This window comes from Equus quagga, chromosome 9, assembly GCF_021613505.1.
Source record: "Equus quagga isolate Etosha38 chromosome 9, UCLA_HA_Equagga_1.0, whole genome shotgun sequence".
Taxonomy (NCBI): domain Eukaryota; kingdom Metazoa; phylum Chordata; class Mammalia; order Perissodactyla; family Equidae; genus Equus; species Equus quagga.
The window spans coordinates 71,587,343-71,612,492 of NC_060275.1; the positions used below are offsets into that span (position 1 = coordinate 71,587,343).

Below are 25,150 nucleotides of genomic sequence, written 5' to 3' on the forward strand. Positions count from 1 at the left end.
AGAAAAGAAAGCAGGGGTAGTCATACTTATATCAGACAAAACAGACTTTAGGACAAAAACTGTAACAAGAGACAAAGAAGGGCACTACATAATGATAAAGGGAACACCCCATCAAGAGGATATAACACTTGTAAATATCTATGCACCCAACATAGGAACACCTAAATATATACAGCAATTATTAACAGACATAAAAGGAGAAATAGACAGTAATAGTAGGGGACTTTAACACTCCACTTACACCAATGGATAGGTCATCCAAACAGAAGATCAATAAGGAAACATTGGCCTTAAATGACACATTAGACCAGATGGACTTAGTAGATAGATATAGAACATTCCATCCAAAAACTGCAGAATACACATTCTATTCCAATGCACATGGAACATTCTCCAGGAGTGATCACATGTTACACCACAAAACAAGTCTCACTACATTTAAGAAGATCGAAATAATACCAAACATCTTTTCTGACCACAAAGGTATGAAACTAGAAGTCAACTATAAGAAGAAAGTCAGAAAAGCCACAGAAATGTGGAGATTAAGCAAAATGCTACTCAAGAACGAATGGGTCAATGAAGAAATAAAGGAGGAATCAAAAAATTCCTGGAGACAATGAAAATGAAAAGACGACATGCCAAAATCAGTGGGATATAGTGAAAGTGATTCTAAGAGGGAAGTTTATAGCAATTCAGGCCTACCTCAACAAACAAGAAAAACCCCAAATACACAATCTAACAGTGCACCTAAAGGAACTGGAAAAAGAAGAACAAACAAAGCCCAAAATCAGCAGAAGAAAAGAAATAATAAAAATCAGAGCAGAAATGAAATAGAGACTAAAAAACAATAGAAAGAATTAATGAAACCAAGAGCTGGTTTTTTGAAAAGATAAACAAAAAAGACAAACCTTTAGCTAGACTCACCAAGAAAAAAGAGAGAAGGCTCAAATAAATAAAATCAGAATTGAAAGAGGAGAAATTATAATGGACACCTCAGAAATACAAAAGATTATAGGAGAACACTATGAAAAGCTATACACCAACAAATTGGATAACCTAGAAGAAATGGATAAATTCTTAGAATCATACAACCTTCCAAAACTGGGTCAAGAAGAAGTAAGAAATTTCAATAGACTAATCACCAGTAAGGAGATCGAAACAGTAATCAAAGACCTCCCAAAAAATAAAAGTCCAGGACCAGATGGCTGCCTTGGTGAATTCTATCAAACATCAAAGAAGACTTAATACCTATCCTTCTCAAACTTTTCCAAATAATTGAAGAGGAGCGGAGGCTTCCTAACTCATTCTACAAAGCCAACATTATCCTGATGCCAAAACCAGACAAGGACAACACAAAAAAAGAAAGTTACAGGCCACTATCACTGATGAACATCGATGCAAAAATCCTCAACAAAATACTAGCAAATTGAATACAACAATATGTTACAAAGATCATACATCATGATCAAGTGGGATTTATTCCAGGGATGCAGGGATGGTTCAACATCCACAGATCAATGAACGTGATCCACCACATTAACAAAATGAAGAATAAAAATCACACGATCAACTCAACACATGCAGAGGAAGCATCTGACAAGATACAGCATCCAGTTATGATAAAAACTCTAAATAAAATGGGTATAGAAGGAAAACACCTCAACATAATAAAGGCCATATATGTCAAACTCACAGCTAATATCATTCTCAACAGAGAAAAGCTGAAAGCTATCCTCCTAAGAAAAGGAACCAGACAAGGAGGCTGACTTTCACCACTCTTTTTAACATAGTATTGGAAGTCCTACCCAGAGCAATCAGGCAAGAAAAAGAAATAAAAGGGATCCAAATAGGAAAAGAGGAAGTGAAACTAACTCTTTGCAGACAACATGATTTTATATATAGAAAACCCTAAAGAATCCATTAAAAAACTTTTAGAAATAGTAAATGAATATAGTCAAGTTGGAGGATAAAAAATCAACATACAAAAATCCATTATGTTTCTATAGACTAACAATAAAGTAGCAGAAAGAGAAATTAAGAATACAATCCCATTTACAATTGCAACAAAAAGAATAAAATACTTAGGAATAACCTTAACCAAAGAGGTGAAAGATCTGTACACTGAAAAATATAAAACATTGTTGAAAGAAATTGAAGAAGACATAAATAAATGGAAAGAGATTCCGTGCTCTTGGATTGGAAAAATTAACATAGTTAAAATGTCCAACTTCCTAAACCAATCTACAGATTCAATGCAATCCCTATCAAAGTTCCAACAACATTTTTCAAAGAAATAGCACAAAGAATTCTAAAACTTATATCAAACAACAAAAGGCCCCGAATAGCCAAAGGAATCCTGAGAAAAAAGAACAAAGCTGAAGGTATCACACTCCCTAATTTAAAAATATACTACAAAGCTACAGTAACCAGAACAGCATGGTACTGGCACAAACAGACACAGAGATCAATGGAACAGAATTGAGAGCACAGAAATAAACCCACACATATGTGGACAGCCAATTTCCGACAAGGCAGCCAAGAGCATATAATGGAGAAAGGAGAGTCTCTTTAATAAATGGTGTTGGTAAAACTGGACAGCCACATGTAAAAGAATGAAAGTAGACCATTATCTTATATCATGCACAAAAATCAACTCAACATGGATTAAAGACTTGAATGTAGGACCTGAAACCATGAAACTTCTAGAAGACAACATAGGCAGCATGCTCTTTGACATTGGTCTTAGCAGCATATTTTCAAGTACCATGTCTGACCGGGCAAGGGAAACAAAAGAAAAAATGAACAAATGGGACTAACTCAAACTAAAAGACTTCTGCACAGCAAAGGAAACCATCAACAAAACGAAAAGACAAGCTAACAATTGGGAGAAGATATTTGCAAACCCATATATCAGATAAGGGGTTAATATCTAAAATATACAAAGAACTTATACATCTCAATAACAAAAAGACCAACAACCCAATTAAAACATGGACAAAAGATCTGAACAGTCATTTCTCCAGTGAACATATATGGATGGCCAACAGGCACATGAAAAGATGTTCAACATCATTAACTAGCAGGGAAATGCAAATTAAAAGTACAATGAGATATCATCTCACTCTGGTCAGAATGGGTATAATTAACAAGACAGTAAACAACGTGTTGGTGAGGATGTGGAGAGAAAGGAACCCTTGTACACTGCTGATGGGAGTACAAACTGGTGCAGGCACTATTGAAAACAGTATGGAGAATCCTCAGAAAATTAAGAATAGATCTACCGTATGATCCAGCTATTCCACTGCTGAGTATTTATCCAAAGAACTTGAAAACGCAAATGCATCAAGATACATGCAACCCTATGTTCATCGCAGCATTATACACAATAGCCAAGACTTGGAAGCAACCTAGGTGCCCATCAAGGGACGAATGGATAAAGAAGATGTGGTATATATACACAATGGAATACTACTCAGCCATGAGAAATGATGAAATCTGGCCATTTGTGACAACATGGATGGACCTTGAGGGGATTATGCTGAGTGAAATAAATCAGAGGGAGAAAGTCAAACACCATATGATCTCACTCATAAGTAGAAGGTAAAAAGAATGACAAACACACACATAGCAACGGAGATTTGATTGGATGTTACCAGAGGGGAAGCGGGGAATGGGGAGGGTGAAAGAGGTGATTAGGTACACGTGTGTGGTGATGGCTTGTAATTAGACTTTGGGTGGTGATCATGATGTAATCTACACAGAACTTGGAATATATTACGTTGTATATCTGAAAGTTATATAATGTTATAATCTAATTTTACTGCAATTAAAAAAAAAACCCCATATTGTGTGACTCTTAAAAAGGGTCAGGTTGATAAAGATTGAAAGAGGATTTTTGGAGAGAACTATTGGAGTTACAGAGCCTTGTTCCATGTGTGAGGGAAGTAAGGGGGCCTGCCCTCCTCTCAAGCCCACTGAGAAAGGGCTTTACTGGCCTACTCGAGAGCTTTCTATATGACCCTCAGTTGGAAGACAGACTGGTGTCTGACTTGCCAGCTAAAGAAGCCACTGGCAGAATTAACTGTGTGGTTTAGGAATTAACTGTACTGATGACAGTGGAGTGGAGGTGTGTTTTCTGTGGACCAAGTTGAGCACACATGCTTGTAAGATACTTCCAGTCTGAATCTGCCCAAGAGGGCCTCTTGGAAGATGACAGGACCTCAACAGAGTGTCTCTAGAGGAGGAGTGCTAAGAACCTGGGACTAAAGGCAAAGTCCTAGCATCCATGCAGAGAGTAAATCACCCTTCTCAGAGAATGGATGAGAAATGCTCAAGGGGTTGGGGGTGGGAGAAGTATCTGAAGAACCTCAGGAAGTGCCCCATGAAAGAACCAGAGTAGTTTTAAACAACTTGCAAACCCAAAGACCACAAATGCAAAACCGCTAAGATAGTTCCAGTCATCAAATAACTTTCTTGCATGCCTTACTCTCTTCCCTCCACTTAACCCTGACCCTGGTGGGCCAGAACCCTTGGTCAACAAGCCAAGGGGAGGAGGAGTGGAAGCATTGTGGGGAAAAGAGCAGCCAACTATGGCCCTCTATTCTAGTGCAGCTGGCCCATCTGGAGTTCACCCATGCGGGGGAGGGTGGGGGGGAAGTTTTACATGTGAATGAAGTTTCGTGTATTTGGTTATCACAGTGAGGAAGACATTAATTACTGAACTAGAGGTCATTTTCTAACTAAAAGTGACTGGAGGCCTGCTTACTTACAAGTGCCCAGAAAAGCCATAAGATCTGCTCTGTATTTCTTCTAGGTCCTGGATTCTAAGGGAAGGAGAAGAACTGCTTTTGCAGAATAGATTAAAGGGATTGTGAAGCAAAATGTTTTATGGTTACACCTCCTAAATCCTGCTTTTTCTGTGTAATGCCCATAGTACTCACGTGTTGGTTCAGAGGCACCAATCCTAACTGAGACTCAAGGAGAGTTATTAAATTATTTGTAAGTCAGTTAAACAATTATCTTTATGGTAATAAAAGCAAGTGGTGGCTTTTTCCCACGCCTCATTTAGGGTCAGTGAATCAAAAATTAACTACTGTCTACAAAGGTTTAGACTAAATTAAAATTTTACATGAATATTGTTGACAGTGCCAATTTGGGGCAAAAATTTATGCTTTCAAAACAGGAAATTTTAAAAGTGTATGTGTGTATAAATAGAATTCCCCTCCCACTGTAGGTATGGGAAGGATTGACAGTACTCAGCCCCATGAGCGAGGTCATATCTCTTAGAGTACTCTTCTGAAGTGGACCCTCTCAAGTGTAGGAGATTCTTTGATTATATTTTTAAAGTTTCTATTTTCTGAAAACTTTTGGATTTATTGATCTGATCAGTGGCAGTAAGTAAACTGTTGTCAGTAGCCTTATAGTGTTTGTAATTTCTTTATCCTTGCAATGTATTTGTAATACCATTTTTTTCTAGTACCTTCTCTTTTTTACATTCCCATTCACTTTGTATAGCACACTAACACTCGACAAAATGTTAGTACCTACATGGTTTAGCTTTCATTCCTCTGCTTTAAAAAAATCATTGTTAAAGATCCCTAAGTATTAACTGCCTTTAATGGGAGATGCCATTTTTCAATTCCAGGCAGCAAGTTTAATGCAGAATCCTCAAGTTCAACAGCTGTAAGTATATCAAAAGAGCGTATTACATTTCCCCCTTCCACTGGCCAGTCTCCTAATATGAGCACATCAGCTCCAAAATAATAAAACTGGCCTGAATGCCAGTCAGTGGGAACTTAACGCCATGCACATTTGGCCTAAGACTGTATATAGTGTGGGTATATTTAACTGACTTTTCATTGGCCAGTATCCTGTTTGTTAAGGATACATGCCAATCCCAGTGCTATATCTCTTGCCTACTCTAGAATGTCAGGAATGATGACGAATGCCATTGGGGGACCTGCTGCTGGAGTTGGGGGCCTAACTGACCTGTCTAGCCTCATCCAAGCGTAAGTGTTACTTAAAATAGAAATAGTAAAAATGTTTATGTTTTATTTTGTCACTAAGGTGAGAGGACCAGGGCTTTCTTTTTAAGTTTTTATCTTTTACTGTTAGTATCAGCGGCCTTAATAGTTATTAAATCTAAAAGAAGTTCATAAATTGGAATCTTCAGACTGAAGAGCAGGAATCCAGAAGATCTGGATCCAAGAAAAAGTTTTTTGGAAGATTTCAATAATTACTCAAGGATGTAGATGAAAGTCTAATATCTACTTAAGGCATGTATTAATTTAGGTACACATATATATTTAAAAGTCATATATCACACATATTGATGTTCAGATAGTTTAGGGAACTGTTTTATTCACGCTTTTTCAGTGCATGTCATCACTAAAAGGACTCTGCATCTTCTCATTACTTGAGCACAGTACCCTCACTTCCATCCAAGTATCTTTTTTTTTTTTTGAGGAAGATCAGCCCTGAGCTAACATCTGCTGCCAATCCTCCTCTTTTTGCTGAGGAAGACTGGCCCTGAGCTAACATCTGTGCCCATCTTTCTCCACTTTATATGTGGGACACCTGCCACAGCATGGCTTGCCAAGCAGTGCCGTGTCCGCACCCGGGAGCCGAACCGGCAAACCCTGGGCCACTGAAGCAGAACGTGCGAACTTAACCGTTGTGCCACTGGCCTGGCCCTCATCCAAATATCTTAAGATGCTATGCTTTTTTGTTTGTTTGAAGAAGATTAGCTGTCAGCTAACATCCACTGCCAATCCTCCTCTTTTTGCTGAGGAATATTGGCCCTGAGCTAACATCCGTGCCCATCTTCCTCTGTTATACGTGGGACGCCTGCCATGGCATGGCTTGACAAGCAGTCCCTAAGTCCACTCCTGGGATCCGAACCTGTGAATCCCAGCCACCAAAGCTGAGTGTGCGAGGTTAACTGCTAGGCCACTGGGCCGGCCCCGATGCTCTGCTTTTTGAATCTGTGTATGATGCTGTCACTGGAAATTTTATACGAAGTCACAAGTGCTATTTGCGATCATGACTATGTAACCCTATTTCCAATATTGTGTTTTTACATCTTTAAATGACGTGATTATAGTGATGTCTAACACCTGCAATTGACAGTCACAAACAGGAATTTATATTAGTCTTTTTTTTAAAGATTGGCACCTGAGCTAACAACTGTTGCCAATCTTTCTTTTTTTCTATTCTTCTCCCCAAAGCCCCCCAGTACATAGTTGTATATTCTAGTTGTGAGTGCCTCTGGTTGTGCTGTGTGGGACACGGCCTCAGCGTGGCCTGATGAGCGGTGCCATGTCCGCACCCAGGATCCGAAGTGGCAAAACCCTGGGCCGCTGAAGCGGAGCGCATGAACTTAACCACTCGGCCCCAGGGCCGGCCCCTCTTTGTCTTTTTAAAAATCAATTCTGCTAGGTGATCTCTATAAGCACCCCAAAATGGGTTTGACACTTGTCATATGAGAAACTATTAAGACTTGACTATATGAGCAAATACTTCACATTATATTTGAGCACATACAATAAAAGCACATACTTTTTAGCCCTTTGCTTATTGTGGTTAAGCACTAGAGGGGGTAGATTTCACCCAATTCAGGAACTCATTTTTTAGCTTGAGTGTTTTGTTTCTTATAAAGAATACTGCACTGTAACAATGCTATATGGAGACACTGGTAAACTTGCAGTTAACAGTCATGTGCCACCTAAAGACCTTTCAGTCAACAATGGACTGCATATATGATGGTGGTCCCATGAGAAGAGTACCATATAGCCTAGGTATGTAGTAGGCTATACCATCCAGGTTTGTGTAAGTACACTCTATGATGTTCACACAAGGACAAAATCACCTAATGATGCATTTTTCAGAATGCGTCCCTGTCGTTAAGCGACGCCTGTCTGTACTAAAGTTATGATTCTAAAACCTTGTTTTTTTTTTTCCCCCTGCTGAGGAAGATTAGCCCTGAGCTAACATCTGTTGCCAATCTTTCTCTTTTTCTGCTGAAGGAAGATTAGCCCTGAGCTACATCTGTGCCAGTAGTCCTCTACTTTCTATGTGGGTTGCTGCCACAGCATGGCTTGACAAGTGGTGTAGGTCTGTGCCCAGGGTCCCAACCCACGAACCCAGGCCACTGAAGTGGAGCGCGTGGAACTTTTAACCACTCGGCCATGGGGCCAGCCCCATAAAACCTTGTTTTTAATAGAACAAATTCCCTTTGGGTAGTACCCACATCCTTTGCAGTTCTTTTTGCATGGGCACTGTGTGACTGGAAATTCCCTCCTTCATATTCACTTTGTCTCTTTACTATAGGGGTCAGCAGTTTGCTCAGCAGATACAGCAACAGAATCCTGAGCTTATAGAGCAACTTAGAAATCACATCCGGAGCAGATCGTTCAGCAGCAGCACTGAAGAACATTCCTGACTTGACCAGGGACCCTGGCCCAGAATGTAAATGGTGATGGCTCTGAAGTGCTTGCTGTAGATAGTGGCCAAGAATAAAAACAAAAACAAAAACAAAAAACCTAAAGAATAAATCTGTCTAGACAATAGGTTTATCACAAACAGACTTGAACATAACATGACTCCTTTGTAAACGAATGTTCAGTAGTCTTGTTAAGTGCCAATATAGCACTGCACAGGGGCTTCCATTTTCAAATCATCATCATATTTGTATATTAGACTTAATAGCAGAGTATGTTTATTGAACAGTAAGGCTGTTTATTGGTGAGTTCTCTGGCTCCAAATTCCCTTAAGCGAACTTTTTTGAAGGGGAGATGACCAAGAGGGAAGGTTTCTCATGCTAGTTTAGGAGATATAGACTTGCCACTGAGCAGTGTCTGGAGAGAAGAAATCTGCTATCTAGGCTCAGCTCTGACAGCGCATCAGTCATGAACATATGTCGTAGAGGCCAGTACTAAATTTAATGCTGCTTGTTCTGGTGGGTGACTGGGAATCTTAAGAGCTGGTGGAAAGCAGCATTTGGAGCAAGGGCTGTTGTTTTGAAAAGAAAAAATAGATGCTATGAATGTATAGAAAGTGAAGGTAGGATGCTCAGGTTTCCTGCATAGTTCTTAACTAATCTTGCCTGCAGTTTGGTATTGATAATATTAGCATGGCCAATTACGCTAAGTACATAATAAAATACATTTAGAAATCCTTAACAGTACTGGTTAGGTCAGTTGTATAACTATTGAATTTAACTAGCACAATTTCCCCAGTGGTGATGTTACCATGGAAACTCTCAAATATACCTATATTTAAATAAGCCAATGGCTTGGCCCTTAACTTAAGGATTTTCTAAGTGGCATTTAATTATGTGCCTATAAACTGTTTTTTTTAAACTTAGTAATTATTTGATGGATTACAAAAAGCATCTGTCACTAACATTGCTTATTCATGTAATCCTCTGCTATAATTTGGCTTGACATGTCAAAGCCTTTATGCTTAACTGTAATATGATGCAACTTAAACATAACAGGGACTTAAAATACTTTATTGAAATTAGAAGAATACATATTAGTGGAGGGAAGTGGCATTAGTTATTAATGGCATGGCTCTAACTATAGTGATGGATGAGACTGTTCTAATTCCAACTGGAATTTCTTTTGTTTGTTAATTATGAAATTGGTAAAGTTGGGCAGACGTAATGATTTCACAAGTGTGAGAGAAAACTGAAAAGAAAGTAATATAAAATTACATCAGTAATACTGATGATGATCAGGGTCTTAATATAACTGTTCTCCTCAAAAGACTAATTACGTAGTATCTTCAAGTTTAAAAACCACCTTTTCCTTTCTTTCCCTTTGTGAGATTAGAACAGTGGTTCTATACTTTCACTGTAAGAATCACCTGTAGAATTGGTTAAAAATGCAGATTCAGGGCCACACTTAATTTTTATTTAGTCGGTCCTGTAATCAGTCCCAGGAATCTCCATTTTAAACAGCACCCCAGGTGGTTCTGATGTAGGTCCAAGGACTCTAATTTAGAGCAACACTAGATTAGAGATGTCTTCTCATTTTGATCAGCAAATTCCTAACTGCCTGGGCTCAGGCCACAAAGAAGACCTGTATGAACCTATAGTTCTGGCCAGAGATGAGCAGGATTTAAATCTTAGACCCTTTGAATTAAATTTCCTATATTCTGTCAAAACCAACTTAATGTTTCATGAAGTTAAATTCAGCTCCTAGTGTTCAGGTGTTATACGAATGAAGTACAAACTAATCACATGAAACTGATGACCATGATGAAAAAAAAAGAAGCAATATTGATCCTTAATTAAAAATTAGTCAGTCTTATCCAGTGTTGAGTAAGAAAAAGATTCTGGCATAACTATCTTGCATGCATTAAAAACGCTTTCAGATTAGTAAACTTGGTAAGCCTCTAGGTGACTGACTAGGAAAAAGAGAAAATACAAATCAACAGGATCCAAAGTGAGAGAGGGGCTGTCACTGCAGCCCCTGTAAACAGGAAAAGGAGAGTCAGAAAATACTATAACCAGCTCTAGGATATACATTTAACAACTTAGATGAAACAAATTCCTTGTAAGATACAAACTACCAAGGCTCATTGAAGAAATAGATTATCCTCCAGAAAATGAAACCACGGGCCCACACAATTTCAATGATGAATTCTACCAAACACTTAAGGGAGAAACAATATCAATTCTACACCATCTCTTCCAGAAAACAGAAAAGGAGGAAACACTTCCCATCTCAATTTATTTACCCTTTACTCTGATACCAAAATAAGATAAAGATATTATAAGAAAAAACACTTTACAACAATGTCTTGATTTGTTAACATCTGTAGTTAAGATAGTCATTCTTTTTACATGAAGTAATGGGAACTGACGTATTTCTTCCATTTTACCTTTCTAATTTATTTCTTTGCTAATATACCACGCATAGCAAATTGAATTTAGATGATATCTGTCCATTTACCTGGATTTCCATTCTATTCAAGCCATTTTTGCTCTTTAAGTACTTTCATCACTTTGGAATCACTGCATTGCAAGCTATTTCAAAAAAGTTTTGTGTAGTTGGATTATGCTAGCTACTCTTAAAATTCTAAGGAATGCCCCAAATATTATTTTTGCTTGTTTGCAACAAGAAGACGTTAAAGTAAATCTTTATATACATTCTACTTAGGAATGACTGACTTCCATTAACCATATTTCACTGTAGTAGCTGTAGCTGTTATGATGCTATGTAAAACTTAAAATATCCTTTGTATGCAAATGACCTTTTCATTTAATGTACCAAATTGTTTATCTAATTTTTATAATATTGTTTAAACAGATCCTTTTTAAGATGACATTATCTAACCTTTACTTAAAGTATGAACAGTATGTGTCTAGGTTATTGCTTCTAAAAAGATACTTTGTAATTAAATCAAGTTAATATTAGCAGACTCCAAGTGACCATTATATGTTACTTTTTTAATTTGAAACGAAGTGAAACAGAAGGTTCAGTCAAGAGAAGATGCTTGGAAAACAATCACAAGACCCAGTGCAGTGGCTATAGTGTCTCATTTCATCATTTAGTCAATCTCACTCATTTTGGAAGAAAGACAGACTTCAATTTTACACTGCTTGCACTTTATTTTGCACAGACATTTCATTAATTACTACTCCACTTTAAGGGGGAGATCTCATTCTAAATACAGCTTTCATTTTGGACCAAACAATTTGTCATGGCAATAAATAATTATGCATTTAAGAAAAACCAGTTTTTGTATTTGACTTAATGCACTCTTACATTTAAGCAATTATATATACATCCTTGAATTTCAACTTACCAAAATAACTTTTTATTTAACAGCATAAGCTTTTATTTTCCTGACAAAATATTGAAACTTTTATTATATTCATATTGCAAAGTTGTTAACAATCTTAACTTTCTCACTGTTTTGTTCATGGCATAAGTAAATTAGTGTGACTACATGCAGATATAGAAAGTTTTATAATTTTAATACATGATTGAGAGTCCAAAATCAAATATCAGAAGCTGAAAATCCTTTAAATACTTATGAAAATAATTGGATTATTTTTCAATGGGAAAATAGCCCAGACTTTTTGGCTTAGAATTAGAAAATTATCAGCCTTCTTAATTAAGAGTTAACAAAATAATTAACAATCTAAGAAATAAAACCAATTCTAATCTGCTGTTAGTAACTGAAAACTTAGACGTGTGTGTTTGTGTCTATAAACAAACACAGATATATACCAATACAATAATTTTGAAAACAACTAGAAAAACTCATACTGTGTTAGCAAATACAAGGCTACACGAAGAATACCCCAGATGTTTTAAACAAACTTTTTCTGTTGACTGAGGTGCTAGGAAAAAAAGTGGGGTTAACTGAAATATTTCTAAATAATTAGAAGAATTCTAAGAAACAGCTGTATCTTCTAGATTGAGGGCAGCAAACTACGGCCTGCAAGCCCACTCTGGCCAGCTGCCTGTCTTTGTACATACCGCTGTGCTCTTTGAGCCTGCTGGCTGCTCTCACACTACAACAGCAGAGTTGAGTCATTTCAATAGAAACCATAGGGGCTGCAAAGCCTAAAATATTCAGTATCTGGCCCTTCACATAAAAAGTTTGCTGACCTCTGTTCTAGATATTTGCTAGGAACAAATGGCCTCAAATATAGAGCTTTTGGAGAATGAAGTCCAATGCTCATCTAAAATGAAACAAAATAGGATAATGTGTAGAAAATGTACAAATGTCCATTTAGCATAAAACTGAAGATAATATCAATAGATGGTTCTTTTCAAAAGAAATATTTAAACTGTTTTCCAGGAAAGAAATTTAAATAATAGAAACTTATCTTTGCTGTTGATCATTTTACAAAGGCGACAAAAATACAGAAAGTTCTGTGAAACTCAACGAAAAGCATAATATCGGAAATTTTCTTCAGCTTTCCACTTTAACGGCTGAAGATACCACACAGACTTGTGCGATGTCATCATATTCATATGTTCTCTTTAAGAATGTGTCTGTAAGTCTTAAGCCGGAGACGCTCTATTGAGAGAAAGATAGAGGCCTACGTTTTCATTCATCGGTAATTACCAGACAAAACAGAGATATAATAAATGACTATGGGTTCATATCCCCCCAATACTGAAATTAGTACAAAGAGAGCGAACCTGCAGTCCCTGGACTGAAGACAGCAGAGTAAGGGCAAGGCAGAGAGAGGAACTGGGATGCAGCTTTCCGAGCTGTCTTCCGGAAATACCACACCAGTGGATGGAACTGGTATTGCACATTTCCAAAACCAGATCCATAGTCCTTTCACTGCTGGAGGAATCAGAAAAACAGGAATAAACCTTGTTCTTTTCCCAGAGCTACTATTTCTTCCACTATTGCCAGTGAATTTGTTTTCTGGATGTCCAGGAGAATAAAAACCAGGAGAAATGAAATTTTTATTTCACTTAAGAGAGAATCAGGAAAATGGAAGGACACGGCATCTTTCAGGGTTTAAAGTGGCACTGAGACTAAGCTGCCTTTCTGGATGTAGCCTTCTGATTCTATTATTGAACACTGGCTGTGTTCTCATTGTATTGATCTGTTAACAGCCTTGCCATTTCTCTGGGACACTTCCAGATATCTGTGTCTAATCTTGTTGCTATGTATCCTTCCTATCTGTTAGGTAGTCTGCAGAAAGAAAAAGATAAACTGAGTCCGGTCCAGTGCTTTTGCCGTTTAATCTACGTTCTTTTACCGTGCAGATAAGACAGAAAATGACTGACAAGATTTTTAAGAAGTAAATACTATTCATGTTTGTTCACTATTAACATGAAAAGACTACTTCTGTTTATAATTGATATTACCAGTTCAGCTTAAACATGTTAAAAAAAAAACTGTTAATGAAAGCATGCACATTGTTTTTTTAAAAAAAATAACCAAAAGACTCATAATGAAAAATAGTCTCCTACTCTACCACCATTCATGACTACTTTCAACTCTTTCAGCTTTTTTTCTCGTAGTTGGCTCCATATTTTAAAATACTTAAATTTTAATTCGATTTTTAGATATATTGATTTGATAATTAGCTTTTCTATGTCTCTGTGTCCCCAAAAAACATTTGAAATTCTGATTTTTAGACATATTGATTTAATGATAATTAGCCTTTATATGTCTCTGTGTCCCCAACAAACATCTGAAAAACATAGCATGGTATGTGCCACAGACCAGGTTAGAAGCACTACATGAATTTTCTCATTAAATTTCACAAACATCCAGTAAGTGTATATTGAATGTATCTGTGTGTGTGTGTGGGGGGGGGGTGAATCCCATTTTTATAGATGAGGAAACAGAAGATCTAAGAAACAAGTGGTTTTTAGAAAACATATGAATCACCAAAAGTTAAAGTGAACACCAAAAGAAACTGAATTTATGTTTTACAGTACTCTGTTATTTGGTAATAACTGATTTGCTATACCTTGAAAAACGCAAAACAAACAAAAAATTCAAAAGCATACCCTATATGCACAGGGTCTTTACCCTGTGTGTGTTGTTTACTGAGCTCCTATGATGTGGTTGGCACTGCATTACAATGCTGGGTAAGAAACGTTCCCTTTCTCTTGAATAATTCACCATCTAGTTGAGGAAGAGACTAATAATTATAGCGATATACGAGTGTCACTAAAAACTGTACTCAAATTTGCTGTGACAGAGAAAAGGATGATTCTGCATGGGAGAGTGTAGATAACGTCATAGGGGAAAGTAAGTATTTTTGTAATTTTGAAGGATGAATATTTCCTATTTCCCTCATATCATAAAGCTGGAATGGGTATGGAATTAAAAAGGATTATACATTCACTTTAGAAGGACTGGGATTCATCACTGCCATATTATCAAAGTGCCCCAACTAATAATACATACCAAGTAATAATGCAAGTAGTAGGTGATAGGACTAGAATTTAATCCTAGGTTTTTCTGGCTTCAAAGCCCCAGGCTCTTTGCTTCCCAATAGCTAGATTATGCTCTCCTTTTTATCAAAGGCCTGTTTTCCAATCTGATTATCATTTATATTAAATTCACAACCAATTTTTACTTTTGTAATACTAAAGATACAGCACAGGTATAAGTATGGCTCAGAAAAATCTATCTTATTATGGCTCAGAAAAATCTATCTTATTACATTAAATGTATAATGTATTATTCTAGAAGAACCTACTAGGTCAAGCTTTCATAATCTAAAATATGAAGGATGTGTAAACAATGAAAAGAACATGGACTTTGAAGTCAAATATACCTGGTTTCAAATGCTGGTGCCATCTTTTCCAGCTCTCTGAGCATGAATAAAGTTACTTACACCTCTGAGTTGGCATTCTCTTGCACAGAAATACCTACCTCAGAGTATTATGCATGAATGAAATAAGATACAGAACATGCCTCATATAGCAGGACCTCAAAAATACATAACGTACAGCTACCAGATGAAGACCTTTACAGTATTCGGAGAAGGCTATATGGTAAGAGGAAACTTAAAAGGAGATAGCATATTTAAAAGATTTTAAAATTCTCTTTTAGGTAGGTGAAGGGGAAAGAACATCCATCCACAAACATTGGCATTACCTGCAGTTTGTTATTTTACAGGTAATATGAAAAGGTTCTTCTAGGTTTACGGTATCTGGGATTGCCTCCAAAGACAACCTAACATCTCCATAGCCTGGAGCCTAAAAGAAAAGCAACACAGTTAACATACATCTACCACAAAACCTTTCCATTTTAATGAAGGGATCACGCCAACACATCCACCCAATAGTTGGGTTTCCAAGCTGATGTTCTAAGGAAATACTTCTCAGTCATTGTACTCTTCTTTATTCTAACTTGTTTGGCTGCTACTACCTGTGGAACAGCACTAGAAACCCTAACTGTTTTTGCTATAATTACCCCATGTTTAGCAGAGTTAAAATGAATCTCATAGGTAAATAGCAAAGAAATTTCAGGGGCTCTGATCTTAAAGGAATGCTTTCCAAAGATACTATAGCTTATACTACATAACTCTAAATAGGTAAGGTTACTGCCTAGATAGAAAAAGGAAGAGCACTTCGATACGATCCAGGAAGAAAATCATGTCTGTTCACAAGACACACGGGCAGGGACAAAGCACAGAAACATCAAAGCTTGGAACATGCCATGGCAGGATGATAGCTAATTGCTATATTTTAAAATAGGCCCAGTGATAATCCTTTTTTTCCCGATTATTACCTCAAATAGTAGAAGAAAAGTAAATTTTAGAATATATCACAATAGGTAGTATTTAGCATAAAGGGAGGATTCTGTAGCATATCCCAACTAACACAAGGAAAAGAACACTGGTAACTATCTACTCTCAGAGCAGAAATTAGGTAAAGTATCCAACCAATGCTTACAAGATAATGTTAGTGGGACTCACTTTCTGAGTTTCAGATGACTCAGATTTTAAATATCTTAAAAAAAGGCATGAACCAAGTAGGTGAATGTAGTAAGTCCAAAAGTTTCAGGACATTTCAAAAAAAAAAAAAAAACTTCATGTAATAGAAGTCAGATGAACAGTAAGCATGAATTACCATAGGAGGGAACAACTGATAATCACATATTTTAATTACTGTTTGGTAAAGTAAAAAACCATGTATTACAGTGAAATTAACATTTGAGTATTTTTCATTCATCTCGAAACCAATTTTCTACCTAGAGATCAGTGAAATTATTAGTGTTTTATCTTGTTCTCTAGCAATATTAATGCCTTTTATAGTGCTCTGATTTTTAATGATAGATCTAGGGAAATTTGAGTTGTTCCCACTATCTGCCCCTTATGTACCAGAATCCCCACTGATGTTTTTTCCAGACTCACCATTCTTTGAAGTTGGCTGGTCTGTAATCTTCCCCTTTCACCTAGATTTGTTTTCCACACTATATCCAATTTTCCAATTACTGTTACTCCCTTAATGATGCCTGCTTTTTCTGCAAACTCCTTCTTGGGCTTTAGGCAGTACAAGTACTGGCGTGTATCCATTGGCTGCAAATATGCTCTTGACCCAAACGTAGTTACACTGAGGGATTGGAGATAGAGATGGAGAAAATTCTCTAGATTCTTTTAGAAGAAAAACCATGGCTGTGATTGTTACTTTGGACAGGAACTGAATTATTTACCATCCCAAAGATCTAGAACAGGTCAGTGGTTTCAATACAAATGAAAAGGACTTGTACTGAGAGGATTACTTTTCCTTAATTTTTTCCAGTTGATACGGAAAATCTAGAGGTTTTTTATAATAGAATGCAATGTATTACCTAAAACATTGGACATGCATCAAGTAACTGAAAAAATGCAATAGAAATCAGAACCTTAAGTGTCTTCTTTTCTCTAAAATTATCAAATAGTTTAGAATAAGAGGGAATATACCATTCTAAACCAAATAATCATTTTTAAAATGAACTAGAAGACCAGAAAAAGAATGGAAAATGATTGTTTTCATTAGTGGGGCTATGGGAGGCTACAAACATTTTTGTGTTTAACCACCATAATAAGATAAAAGTAAACTTTTCATTCTTGATTAAGAAAATTAGATATTTTCTCTAGCTATTACCTTCTTATCCATATTAATGTCAACCTTACATTTATTTATTATTCTTTTAAATTACCTATAGAAAGACATATGAACAGTCATGCACCAGATACAACATTTTGGTCAATAACGGATCACATATACCACAGTAGTCAAATAAGATTAATACCATCTAGCCAAGGGGTGCAGTAGGCTATACCATCTAGGTTTGTGTAAGAACACTCTGATGTTCACATGATGCCGAAATTGCCTAATGACACATTTCTCAGAATGTATCTCCATTGTTAAGTGATACATGACTGAAGTTCATTTTCACAGAAAATTAGATCATCTATTCCTATATCTACTCCTTTTGATGTTGAGAGAATATTTCTTTTTAAAACTCACCCTCACCCTTTGCCTTTCTAACTTCTCCATCATCCCGTCGTGTGTCTCAGTTTTATCATTTGCAGGATAAGGATGAAACTGAATTATCATGAAAATTAAAAGAACAAGTGCTTCAAACAGCGAAAGATAAAATGCAAGTAGCTAGGAGGGAGGGATGAACAGGCGGAGCACAGAAGATTTTCAGGGCAATGAAACTATGCTGGATAATGCAGTAATGGGGGCTACATAGCATTACGTTTGTCAAAGCTCATAGACCACACAACAGAAAGAGTGAACCCTAATGGAAACTAGGGACTTTAGTTAATAATAAGTATCAAGATTAGTTCATCAATTGTAACAAATGTGTCACATTAAATCAAGATGTAAACAATTAAGTGGGGAGGGGGGCATGTGGGAACTCTGCACTTTCTGATCAATTTTTCTGTGAGCATAAAACTTCTTTAAAAAAATAAGGTCTATTAATTTAAAAAAATTATAAACCATGCAAGAGTAATGGATGTTAGAAAAGTTCATATCTTTCAAAATAAGAACAAATGCTTCATAATTCATATTTACCATTCTCCAGCTTGGTTGACTGAATTTAATTCTGCTACATTATACATTATAGATGGCTCCAATGAAACTTTCTCCATAAACATGGGTGAGGTTGTAATATTCTGAATCTGGGCTTCCAGAAACACTTCATCAGTCTGAGGATATGAAAAAAATATCCACCAAAGTGTGATAATATTTAAAATCTTTACTTCAACAAAAACATCTGATCTATATGAAGAAAAAATATTAACCACAAATGTGATTAGTTCATGCCTGCAAATCAAAGTTATAATTAATCAAGAAAAGAAATCTTCATCCTAATGTAATTAACGGGGAAAGTCAAGTGTTAGTCAACTGATACCTTGTTAAACAATGGATGAGGGATAACTACAATATTTTTTGTATTAACATCCAAAAATATTTATTTAACTGGAATTTCATTCACAAATATCCTAAACTTTCTAGTAAGTCATTAACACGTTAAAATGTGATTTACTATGATGAAAATACCTGTCCACCTATCATTTCAGTGATCAAAGAATTAGGCATTCATTATATTCCAGCATAATATAACTTCAGTTGTCATATTACTTCAATTTAGCCAGTACAGGGACCACTAGTACAGTGAATAATCTTATAGGACTTAACTTTTTAATTAAAGCAATTTGTTAGTGGTCATTAGTGATTTCTTGGTTCATTTTAAATTTTATTTAGGGCTAAAAAAATGTGAATTATACCTGACAATCTTAGAGCTTTTAAATCAAACAAAAGATATTTGTAGCCTTAGTGACAGATTTGAAAACTAATGCTGTTTAGCGGTACTTTAATCAATGGGTAATTTAAATACATACTTTTATGTAAATTTTTAATTCCCTGATTATTTATGCTAAACATCCTTCTTTTGACACTATTTGGGTATTTTTTTGTGTAAGTGTAATTGAAAGATAACAGACAACTTGGTTCATTTTTGAAACAAACCTATATGAAAAATAACATGTGAAGGATATTCAAGAATTATTTTGTTCAAAAGTTTCATAGTAATATATATAGAAATAAAACAAAATAAACTATGACCAAAAAAATTTGGTACTTATGACCTTTTTTTAACACTAAATCCAGGAAAATGGAAATCAATTGCAAAAAATATAATGATGAAGTTATAATTTAATGTACTATTATCTAAAGTAAAACAGATTCTAGTCCTTGGCACATGTGCTCAAATGAAAATAGAAATACAATGACTTAACAATTTAAAAGAATGTCCAATTTAGAGGCATTATTCTGTTACTTTTTCTTTAAAAAAAAAAGTAAATATATCCCATCAATCCATTGCTTTAAAAAACATAACCACAGACCCACATTTCCAATTTAAAAATGCAATTTTCTGCATAAATTTAGGAAGAGCTTAGATAAAATGAAAGAAAAACAAGCAGCATAATGGAAAATTAAGTTAGTTTGAACAGTTACTATAATTTGACATTTGAAAAATTAAGATAAGAATTCGGTGCTAAGGCAACTGATGTATGTTGTGTGCTGCTTACATTAAATAAAATTTTGAAAATATGATTTTGGTCAACTTGGAAAGATTTGATTTTCTTCTGTTTACAGTTGTCAAAGGGCCATCTTTACGTGACCCAGACTTGAAACTAAAACCATTGTGCATTGAAGATGAATTTCAACCGGATACTTTATTCAGAGAATTGAAGTATAATAGGGTATTTTATATTAAGATGTTGAAAATCTCAAGGCTATTTTTAAAAAAGTTAACATGCCTCTTTTAAAAAATACCTAAAGGAAAAACCCTAAAAATAAGAATATAATTATTTCAATATGACAATTTAATCACTGATCTAATTATTCCCCAAAGAATAAGAATCAATTATAATATTAAAAGCACTAACAAATTATATAAATCTTTTTGAAGTCACAAGGGTAGTAGTCACAACTAACTTTGTTTTTCCACTATGTTTTGTAAAGAGAGATTAATTACGCAGAGTCAAAAAGTAGTGAGTAAGAAAAGCATATAAATTTATAATAAAAAATCAAATTACCACAGAATTGAGGTCACTCTAATGGAAAAAAAGAAAAATTAGAAAAATCAGAATTAAATGTTAAAGAAAAAGATTAACTAACTTTAAAATAAAATGCATTTCTGCATTTTTTTTTAATTTACTAAACAAGACAGCATTAGTAAAACAAGAAAGTAAACAGAAGGCAACATAAAGAAATATGACAAATCATTCTTCTAAAAAGGTGAAACTGCTAGGGTTAAATGAATAGCAAAGAACACTACAGGTGAATACTTAAACAGGAGCAAATACTCAAGGGCACATCCTGGAGGGAGAGGGGCATCCCACGCCTTTCTATTCTATGAATGCGTTACCTACGTTGTAATTCTTCATAGATTGCTTAGGATGGAAATTACTATCCTCCACATTCAGTATAGATTTATACTGTATAGCTTCTCTTAAATTTATCTAATAATGGCATGCTTTTCAAGGAGCATCTTGGATGATGAGAGTTCTACGGATCACACTTCAGGGGAATGCTGCATTAGACCACTTCAGACAATTGAGACTTTATTCTCCTTTTGTTAATGGATTTCATAGTCTTTTTTCCATATATATATTTCTAAAGCTACTTATTCATCAAAGGCCATTTCAAATGTCACCGCTTTTGTCAAACACACAGCTGGAAATGTTTTTGCCTCTTTATGTTCCCAGAGTATAAGCACCCTTCCTCCTCTGGACGGGAGAGCTGCTTACCCTGCAGCTGTGCCACGTCAGTCTCCACTAGATCTAAGTTCCTTGACGAGTGGGAAGATGTGCAGTTTACATTTATTTCTCTTCAGTACCTGGCATGGAGGGAGCTCTGTAATCAGCAGGTGACCAAGTGTTTGAATACTAGCTTCTACTGTAACCAAACTTCTTGCAAGGCTTTCCTATTCTAGAAGACTACAACAAAGTTTCTCATGAAACTTGTTTTACTTTAGGTGATTTGCATATTATTAGAATTGTTAGAAACAGCATAAAAAACATGTATCTGAGACAAATGTAGGGCCAATAATAATTGTTGTGTAAGGACTATGGTACAGAGTAATAAATATCATCTACCGATATTAGTGTGGTTTACTAATTCCGACAATCTACCTGAATTTCCTAGTTAGAAATTCGTGCTACAGGCCGAGGAGTATTTGCTTGCCTAATAGGTAAGACCAAATATCTTCAACAGATCCTAAATGCTATTTGTTCACTCTTGGTTTTTAAAGAGATGCCTATTTTCAAAAGTTCAGAATTTTACTAAAATTTTTTTTGCTTAAGTTTGTTGGCAAAGTTTAAATATTATGTCTATCTATAACGTTAACTAAAAAAGGCAACAAACAAAATTGTTGCTATGATTATAAAAACAGAACATTACATAGAAATGAGTAAAGACAAAGAGAATATGGATTAATGAAAAATCAACTACCTGTTGGTGTGGTGGAATTGTGGGGTTTTTTTTCTTTCTTTTTGGAAAGTACGTAAGTTCTATAATATTATTTATGGAATAGCTAGCAATTTAAAAAACTGTCGGCAAATCATTCTGAATATTAGTGTTATAAAACTACTTGACAATTATCTTAATGTACCACCACATTTTCAACAAAGAAAACCTAAAATAGCTTAATATGTGCCTTCCTAGGAGCCAATTATACCAAAAAAGAGCCACCTCCAGCCCTACTTGTTTTTAATTTTCCAACATAGCTATTCCAAGAGAATGGCTACCAATCTCCCCTGATACTATGAATGAATCTTTCTCAGCAAAATGATAAATTAAGACTATTTAAAATTTACCAAGCTGAATAGCTGTAATTTATCAACAGTACACAATTAATAACAAAAAAGGTGGAACAAATATGTAGCATCCAAACTCCTCTACCCTCTAAAAGACATGTCAACTCTTTAAACATCTAGTAATGCCCTTGATGAGACTGTACCCTTCCATCAAATATGCCTGCTCTTCATTATGTGCTCAATATTCCATGTGCATTTGTAACTCTGCTTGGAATGCCTTCACTCTTCTGACACTGATCTTTGCAACATCCATTCCTTCTAGACTCTGCTCCAGTTCCCCTCCTCTTCCATGAAGCTTCTTCAGACTACTCCACAATCTCATGCCCACAGTTCCTGTAGCACATCTTTTTATAGCATTCTCTTTAGATTCACTATATACTATACTGGGTAGTTTTTTAATTTTATGCACTTTTTTCTTTTCTCCTAGTAGGTCTGTACAGCAGGTCAGTTTCCTTATCTTAGACATCTTATGCCCAGCTGCAGTATAAACTTTATACTCAATAAAAACTCAGATGCTGATGGTAAAAATATATATCGACTTTGACATGTGACTGCAAATCTCTAATCATCTGGTTTTAGAGTAATAAAGATATAATTTTCATCTCAAATACTATATTTGAACATCTTTGAATTTATCACTGTGGTACAAAACACATGATTTTTGAGAGATCAGGGGCCCATTAGGAAATTTGCTTTTTCTGAAGCTCTAGAAGCCAGGATAAAATAGAATTTTGTAAAAGAAATCCAAGCAATAAAACCTTTCTCCTATGGCAAATTTTATTTTATCTCTTTTGTTAGGCTAGAATATAGATTACCCTCTATTGTAAAAGTTACTTCTTTCTATATTTTTCCAAACTTCGTTCTCCCAACGAACATTTCAAGCCATTCACCAAACTCAGCATCCTAACTCTGGCTGGCATATTGACTTCCCAGGATAAAGAATTTAATGTGCTGAGCTTTGCTTCTCCTTGTTTTTCCATGTGAACATTAACTCTTTTTTGTAGGGTTAGATCCACTACTTCAATTCTTTTTCTTTTTTTTTAGGAAGATTGGTCCTGAGCTAACATCTGTTGCCAATCTTCCTCTTTTTGCTTGAGGAAAACTGTCGCTGAGCTAACACCTGTGCCAATCTTCCTCTGTTTTATGTGGGATGCTGCTACAGCATTGCTTGATGAGCAGTGCTAGGTCCACGCCTGGGATCTGAACCTGTGAACCCTGGGCCACTGAAGTGGAGCACAAGAACTTAACCACTACCCCACCAGGCCTGCCCCTACTACTTCAATTTTTGTAATGTCAGAACCACATTGTAAATATTTAACAGGTTGCTAATGTTTTTAGACAGTAGCAACAACCATTAAATGGAATATATGGCAATCATTTAATTAAAGGGGGTGAAAGCCTCACAAAATTAACGAGAATAAAAATCAAGGCATAATGATTTCATGTAAGTAGAAAACAGTAGATTAAAAGAGATCTACAATAAAATTATTCACTTTGAACTTTATGCTCATTTTTCACAAGATATTTGCAGTCATATCAGCAATTTACTTCAATATGAAAAGAAATGTAATACATCAGAATTTTAGTCAAATAAGAACTTAAAACAATAATCTGAAATCACATTAAGTGCCCAACACTTACCTCTGCATTGTAAAATTTGGTTTTCACATCCAGTGGTTTGAGAACCTAGTTGAATAAAGCATATCAATCAGAGGAGATTCTTATCATTTGACCATTTATTTTTTCTCGTTTGTTTTAAATCGTAGTGTTTAAATTTGTCAAAGGCATTTTCCAATTTTAATTCTAAAAGACTTTTCTAACAAGTATGCAATACTCTTGCAAAAACAAAAAAAGAAACAACAATCCCCAGTCTATTTTTGAAAAGGCAGCCATCATTTCCTCACTGGGTGATAGATAGTTACATGAGTTACCTGGATGTTTACTTCAGAATATTTTGCTAAACTGAACACACATATTTTATGTATTTTTCTATTTATATATTTCACCAAAAATGCTTATCAAAATAAGCAATCGAACCTTCTATTTTCCTTAGCATGTGAAACTTGAAACAAATGAGTGATGCAGCCAAGCAACAGCAAAATCTTTTTTCCCATTGATAGCACTTTTTCTTCTACTAACAAACAGAGGAATGAAAAATCTATATAACATCATATACAGATCCATATTTATATAGATATCTATGGTCATCTCATCTCCCCACCCATACACATACATGTGTTAAACCAGTGGGTTTTGACTGTTTTTGATCATGGACTTTGAAAATTGTATATAAATATAAAATTCAACCTACAATTCCAGTGACTCATGGAATACCTGAAAGAAGCTTAGACCACTTAGCCCAAGTCAACAATCTCTCATTTAAATATTTCTTTAGAAATTTGATATTATTTACACTTATTTTATCTGGATTTTACACTCATTTTATCCCTCTTCTAGATTCTTGTGTGTTTTGTCAAGCATGAAAACAAAAATAATTACTTTTTTGGATAAAAATCTTCAAGAGAGGGGCTGGCCTGGTGGCACAGTGGTTAAGTTCATGTGATCTGCTTCGGTGGCCTGGGGTTCACGGGTTTGGATCCCAGGCATGGACCTACACCACACGCTCATCAAGCCATGCTGTGGTGGCATTCCACGTACAAAATAGAGGAAGATTGGCACAGATGTTCCTCAGAGACAATTTTCCTCAAGCAAAAAGAGGAAGATTGGCAATAGATGTTAGCTCAAGGCCAATCTTCGTCACCAAAAAAAAAACTTCGAGTGAAACATTACATTGGCAATGATAATTTCTCTGCTTTTATTTAA

At 35.5% G+C, this 25,150-nt stretch overlaps 2 protein-coding genes across 7 annotated transcripts in view; one reads left to right on the top strand and one right to left on the bottom strand.

Annotated features, from left to right (window-relative positions):
- The window catches only part of SGTB (small glutamine rich tetratricopeptide repeat co-chaperone beta), a 51,935-nt gene extending 39,538 nt beyond the window's left edge, over window positions 1-12,397 (top strand). For both annotated transcript variants that reach the window (XM_046671858.1, XM_046671856.1), the window contains exons 9-11: window positions 5,645-5,682; window positions 5,925-6,008; window positions 8,329-12,397. In XM_046671858.1, coding sequence (XP_046527814.1) covers window positions 5,645-5,682; window positions 5,925-6,008; window positions 8,329-8,440 — 234 coding nt within the window. In that variant the 3' untranslated portion in view covers window positions 8,441-12,397. The remainder of the gene's footprint in view (window positions 1-5,644; window positions 5,683-5,924; window positions 6,009-8,328) is intronic.
- Window positions 11,598-25,150, bottom strand: part of TRAPPC13 (trafficking protein particle complex subunit 13) — a 33,696-nt gene continuing 20,143 nt past the window's right edge. For 2 of the 5 annotated variants that reach the window (XM_046671855.1, XM_046671851.1), the window contains 7 exons: window positions 23,969-24,013; window positions 20,546-20,563; window positions 18,516-18,649; window positions 16,862-17,060; window positions 15,601-15,701; window positions 13,167-13,317; window positions 11,598-13,041 (listed from right to left, as the gene is read on the bottom strand). In XM_046671855.1, the coding sequence (XP_046527811.1) occupies window positions 12,934-13,041; window positions 13,167-13,317; window positions 15,601-15,701; window positions 16,862-17,060; window positions 18,516-18,649; window positions 20,546-20,563; window positions 23,969-24,013 (756 nt within the window). In that variant the 3' untranslated portion in view covers window positions 11,598-12,933. The remainder of the gene's footprint in view (window positions 13,042-13,166; window positions 13,318-15,600; window positions 15,702-16,861; window positions 17,061-18,515; window positions 18,650-20,545; window positions 20,564-23,968; window positions 24,014-25,150) is intronic. The other 3 variants (XM_046671852.1, XM_046671853.1, XM_046671854.1) reach the window with 3 other exon arrangements.